General features: G+C 41.1%; 1 protein-coding gene across 1 annotated transcript; it reads left to right on the top strand.

The window, feature by feature from the left end:
• The first annotated feature begins 1,280 nt into the window (after positions 1-1,280).
• Positions 1,281-6,484, top strand: LOC142964459 (methylcrotonoyl-CoA carboxylase beta chain, mitochondrial-like). The gene is made up of 8 exons (XM_076105194.1): positions 1,281-1,379; positions 1,890-2,054; positions 2,176-2,372; positions 2,467-2,645; positions 2,834-2,914; positions 3,649-3,712; positions 4,138-4,177; positions 6,172-6,484. The coding sequence occupies exons 2-8, from the start codon at positions 1,927-1,929 to the stop codon at positions 6,482-6,484; spliced, it is 1,002 nt and encodes a 333-aa protein (XP_075961309.1). The 5' UTR covers positions 1,281-1,379; positions 1,890-1,926.
• Positions 6,485-6,720: the final 236 nt, after the last annotated feature.

Raw genomic sequence — 6,720 nt, 5'->3', positions numbered from 1 at the left:
TATCCTACATACATTCTGTTATCTTTCATGTTTAAGAACATAATGTGTGTACTGTACTGAAGATGTTTATTCCCGTTTGTGTAGTGCTGTATGGGATTGGTGTGCGTGGCGCCAAATGTGCATTTAAGATAGCAGAAAGATAAGAAGTTGTGAGTATATTGAGACATATATGTATATTCTCTTTGTTAATGGACCAAATGTTTCATGTTTTCATTTCAGAGTTAACTGTGTGGTATTGTTTGTTTTCTTTCCTTTTTACGAACAGAAGAGTTACCATTACAGTTATTTATGCATTGACAGTGTGCACTAGATTAATGCACTGTACAGGTTACTGAGTTACTGAACAGGGTTTTAAAGAGAGAATTTGTGTCTACAGTGTAACTTTGAATGTACAGGAGCATCTTTGTTAAATCTATCACCAGTTCAACATCCCCAATTTCTTTAATACTACTCTTCTCTTTTAAGAGTAGTCGAGAAAACACACACACACACATGCACACACTGCTTCACACATTCATGGACTGCTAAAAACAGCAGGACAACAAGCATGTATACTCATCAGACTGTAATTCAGCCTTTAGCTGTATCAGACAATACAATCCAGGCTCTTTCCAGATCATTTCAAATAATCTATTTACTCGTTTTTGTTTTCAAAACAGCTGCAATGACTAAATGAAATGTTTGAGGAATAATATATATAATATGTGTATACTATAATCTCTGCTCCCATTCCTCTGATTTCATGTTCCATTCTCAATCCTTTATGTTTCTGCGTAAATGTAATTTGCCAGGCTGAACACTGTGACGTCCATAACTTTTTATTTACGTCTCCATGCTTCCACTGGTAACCCCGTGTCTAATGTCACACTGCAATGATTTGTGGGTAATTCCCTTGGGCAAAGTCTGCAGAAATGCTGACTTACGGGAAGGGTTCATAAAGGGCTCAACATGTCTGCCAGAGAGCCTTAAAAACACTCGACCATTTGACAGTGGGACAGCCCTAAACCCTCACGGACTTCACAACCCTTAAACATTTCACACCCGTGAGTTAGAGTCTGCAGATCATGCTTATCAGTGCCCATGCTCCACATGTTTACATCAAACCACCTGTAACGTCTTGGATCCCATCTCATAATTGCAACTGTTAAGATTGTCTTTGCATATCCCTGAACATCATTATCAGTGACCTAGTGCCTTGGACATGCATTTTGCAAGGTTTCAATTTCAAAAGCGTACTAACTTCTGAATATATTTTGCTCTCTCTCTGTCCTGAAAAGGAGGGTGTGTAGCGGAGGAAGAGTGTGTCCTGCCTTTGTGCCTCCTTACACCCAGTCACCATCATGGACGCTGGGAGACACACCAGAGGAGAGACATCACAGGTGACTGCATCACTCGGACTCCCGTGGTTCTCTGGACTACAGGCTCAATACTTATTTAACATATAGGTTTTGTGTGAGGGATAAAAAGAAAATGACATATACAGATAACATATAGTTTTGAACAATTTGAGTAACTCATTTTGTGACTAATATTATTTTCTTATATAATTGTAGCAAGCATAATCACAAATTCAACTTCTTCCTTCAGTCATATAAAATAGTGCTCTCCCAGGTTTTTTAATTAGGTATAAACTCAACTGCTAAGTAAACTTACATTTGTGGCATACTTGACATTCCACACTATTATTAGAGTTGTCCATTTATTGTAATAAAGATGAAGCAATCTGCTCAATCCGTTCCTCAAACTCACAGAATTCATGTTAAATAGCCACAGTTGAACACATTTTCTGGTGACCATGGTCATTACAACCTGTGAATACCCTCGGCTTTAACTCTTACTTGCAACAGCTTGTTAACGATGTCGTTTATTTATTCACTGTGTGTTTGCAGGCTGGCCCAGCAGCGTCGGCAATGTTCGCACCGCAGCATGAGCTCTGCATCCAGGAGGAGGAGAGCTCTGCGCAGCGCCTTCCCGGTGCTGGAGCAGCCTCTCCAGCCCATCCACCATCATGTGTATGAAGCTAACCTCCGAAACAGCAACGCCTGCCACAACAAGTTGGTTCTGCTCTCGTCAGCTCTGATCAGCTCTAGTTGATTTCCCCCACTGCATTATTTATCGAAATACATTTCTAAATGCATGCTATTCGTTAGCGCGCGCTCTCTCTCTCTCTGTAAGGTACATAGAGTTGAGTGAAAAGATAAGGAAAGGTGGAGGGGAGAAAGCCATCGCCAGACACACTCAGAGAAACAGGAAGTTGCTGGTCAGGGATCGGTTGCGCCTCCTGCTGGATGATGAGGACTTCCTGGAGCTGTCTCCATTCGCTGGTCTCGGTCTGCCGTACGGGGACATCCCTTCTGCCGGCTGCCTGACTGGTCAGAAACCGCTAGCTGCCAACCTGTATCTTTTAATACTATAACTACAACTATAGAATAATAAAGTACTGACTTGCATAACGTATCCATTCAGGCATTGGCAGGATCAACGGCCTGTGGTGCGTGTTTATAGCCAACGACGCCACAGTAAAAGGTGGCACAGCGTATCCCATCACGGTGAAGAAGCAGCTACGAGCACAGGAAATAGCAATTCAGAACCGCCTGCCCTGTGTTTACCTGGTTGACTCGGGAGGAGCTTTTCTACCACTGCAGGTAAACACACACACACACACACACACACACACACACACACACACACACACACACACACACACACACACGTCACCATAATAAGAGCTTAGCATCAGAATATTGTCTTTTCAGGAGATCTGAATGTCAGCTGAATTATAGTGATTTTTATTTCTAAATCTGTGTGTGTGTGTGTGTCTATCATTGTCCAGTCAGAGATCTTTCCCGATAAGAACCAGGGAGGAAGGACGTTCTATAATGAAGCCATCATGTCTGCCATGAAGATCCCACAGGTAAAGAAATATAAAGTAGTGCAGGCTTGCTTTAACCGAACAACAAAAATGGGCTGTGAATGTGAATTTGTTGTAATATCAAACAGATGTCACATCTGACATGCTACTATTCCTGCGGCCATGAAAAAAACCCCAAAAAAACCCAACAGACAAAACAGTTATAATGTGCTTGTAGTGGCTATTTGTCAAAAAGAAAAAAAATATTAAAACAAAACTTGCATCAAAAGGCCACTGATGCACCATTTTAGTTGGTTTGTAACTTAGGCAAGAAATCCGATGTCCAGTTGTGTTTAGGTGAATTTTATTTTAGTGATCAAAAGCAAACATTTCTCGTGCAGTCTCTCCTTGCTCCATTCTCTTGCTCCATTCTCTTGCTCTGGTAAAAAAAAAAAATGTCCCTTCCTTGTGCATAAGAATAAATGAGTTGATCGTCAGGCCATAGAAGGTAGAAATGCAGTTATAATTTCGGACACAAGACCTCTATAAAATTATCTGAAAACACTAGATGATAGTCTCAGGACCAAATGTCGTTGATAGACAGTAAATACAAATGTATACACATATCAATGAGACTTTATGGGCTGCAAGAATTTTGTCAAAATCAGTCTTAAAAACTGATTTTCTGACAGAAGAGACAAATCCACATTTGATAAAATCACAACTTTAGCAATTAAAAAACAGTTGCACTCTCTTAAACTGCTATTTTGATATGAACACAACTAATAATTCAAAAGGTGGCGGTGGTGTGCGGGTGTTGCTCCATCGAGGACAGCAGAACGATTGACGTTGAACTTGCACGTTATCAATTTTGTCACTGAGCTCTCTCCGGATTTGAGTAACGGTTAATGTGTTCTCTTGGTTGCCTAAAAATCTGAATGACAGACCTATCAGATCATAATTTCATTTTGATATTGTGCAATGACTCAAATTTGTCAAAGGTACCTCACAATACTCTTTTACCAAGAGTACTGTTGCCAAGTAAAAACACAAATGTACCTTGAAGTTATTGTCGATGTAGTTCCTTATTTTGTTATCATCTGTGCCTCTCCATTGTTGGTAAATTATATATGATCATTTTGAAAAAAACTACAGCAGTGTTATAAAAAATGATAATGATAATAATTAATTAGGTTCTCACATTGTTTGCGGGCCGTAATCTAAAGCTTTCTCCATTTTATTTATATCAACATTGTGACGACCCTGTCTGCCTGCTTTCCTTGCAGGTGTGGCAGAGGATCGTCAGGCAGAGTGGGGACACCTGAGGCAATTAGCAACACTGGCCCTGCGTGCCAGTGCACCCTTTATAAAAACCCTCTGGATCTTCAGTTGGCTCTGGCTCCTTCCTGAGACATCCATTTTGGCTTCGGTTATGGTTTGTTTCGACACTATACAACACTGCATATACACTTTACACGCACCCACTCACTTACACTGCTGAAATGACTGACTTCACATGTCACTGTTAGTTTATGTTAGTCTTTTTCATTACTTTAAACTTAATAAATATTTAATCAACCGTTTCATTGAATGTGTCTCCCTTTTTTGTCATGGCCGTTCGGCCCGGTTTGTGACAACATGTAATATGTTTATCAATACTCAACAGTACTAACAGTAATGCCTTTGAGTCAAATGAAAATCAAAAAGATATTAAATTATCACTTGCACAATATTTATATTAATTGTCATACATTGTCAGATTTTTGAATTGTATCAGAAATATTTTGATATTGTTTCTAATATAAAGATGCATTTAGAAAGTTTGTCATACATTGATTTTTATTGTGCTACTCAGTAAGTAAACAGTATACATACAGTACATACAGTTTACATGAACAGACTGTGTTCTATGTGACAAATGAAATGGCTTAAAGCTTTTAGAATTATTATTTCTCGGTCAGCCTGAACCGTCTGTCTCCTTCTTGGTTTGTGAGCAGATGCAAAGAGCTGCTGACTGCTTCCTGTGTGTGTGTGTGTGTGAGGAGCTTCCCAAACCCACCAGCACAGAAGAAGCAGACGGAGACAAACTACGTCCTCTGTGCCGGTGGGGACGGGACGCTCCTCGTCCTCTCGGCTGGTGGGTGAAGCGGGGGGTGGCGGGGCAGGGAGGACGTCACCGTACTCACTGGGTCTCGGACTCACTCGGGTGCTGAGAGTGGTTCAGTGGTTGTTTGACGTCCACTCTCAGATGCCCCAGGAGTGAAACAAAAGCACAGAGGAGTCCTTCCGTGTGAGACACAAACACTAGAGATGAATACTTTAAACTTAACTATACGACCTTTACACTGTTGTGTTGAATCTGGCCTCCAATGATGGAATCTTATTACTGATACTTCTGTAGTCTTAGTAAGGGATTACTTACTCAGCCCACTGAAAGAAAGGAGACCGCCGCTCTCCATCTGTGCTCTAAACAGCACTCCTGACCTGGGAGGTGATGGGAGGAGGGGAGGGGGTATTTAACACCTTTCTGCTGTGGCCTGTAACTGGTCGAACAGTAATTTCTACATTTTACAAACAACCTTCTATTTCTGGCTAACATGATCTGATTGAGTAAACTCATACAGCATGTTACAGCTCATATGCAGGCCTTCTCAGAGATACTAAGATTGTCATGTTGAAGCCAGATCTACAGGTAGAGTTGGCTGGCATTTAGTTTCTGTCCATTTTAAAGTTAAATTCAGCTGTTTAAATGTGAACAAGGACATGTTTGGTATGTTTGAAAAGGCCTGAATCTGAGCTGTAACATGCAGTGTGAGTTTCCTCAATCAGATCATGTTAGCCAGAAATAGAAGGTTATTTGTAAAATATAGAGAAAATCAGGACTTCACTTCAGACCCTCCCTCCATAATGGCCCTCTATGGATTGGTCGATTCAACCATACAGTATAACAATAGGGCTGATTGACTGAAACTCTGCATATATACTGGTAGCAGAATCCACTACAGGTCACTGTGTTTTGCAGACTTGCATCGTTTTGCTGTTGTGCTGAATCTTTGGATTTTCTCCTTTTTTCAGAGACTTGACTGCATTACACCGGTTTGCTGACTTACACCGTTTTGCTGTTGTTGCTGCGTTTTGGGACTTTCTCATTTTTTCAGAGACCTGATTGAATTTCAGAATGCCTAACCAATCTAAGACGGGGTAAGATTTGTTTGTGTCATTGATGTTCCCTTCCCTTTAGTAAATATTTCTGCATTTTTATTGAAGAATTCCATTTATTCAATGTGGTTAATTTATATCTCTTTGTCATTATCTTGAAGATCTCTTGCTCACAACATGGTGCACTGCCTGAAGTGCTGCAAGGCACAGGACTGCATCTCTGTCCATCTCAGAAGAGTGTGTATGAAAAACAACACGCCAGCAGAAAGGGACACTGAGCTGAAAAAGATGAAGAGATCCGCCCGAAAGTGGATCCGCGATTCCAGAACATGGGACTACAAAGTCATGTGCAAGATGGTGCCACACAAGCCCTCCCGTTTAGCCATGTTGACGGAGTTCCTTAAACGGGGGTTCTTGGTGAAGAACCAGCAACACGAGCCTGAGAACGAATTAAGTGTTGCAACACGAGCCTGAGAACGAATTAAGTGTTGCAGCTGCTCCTTCCTCACCAACTGCAGCCGCTTCTACCTCCGAGGCCACAGCTCCATCTTCCTCAACGACTGCAGAATTGCCCTCTGAGCCAGATTCTTCTTCAGATCCAGATGCAGGGCCAAGTGATCCGACATGGCAAAAGTAAGTAGACTATATCACACAGTTTTTCATAGTTTCTGTGACCGTTTTGCATTTAAAGTTCATAATGATCATTTGTT

The sequence above is a fragment of the Anarhichas minor genome, unplaced genomic scaffold (assembly GCF_050575085.1).
Source record: "Anarhichas minor isolate MPS153535 unplaced genomic scaffold, ASM5057508v1 ptg000001l, whole genome shotgun sequence".
Classification (NCBI taxonomy): domain Eukaryota; kingdom Metazoa; phylum Chordata; class Actinopteri; order Perciformes; family Anarhichadidae; genus Anarhichas; species Anarhichas minor.
This window is presented reverse-complemented; position numbering and strand designations above follow the sequence as displayed.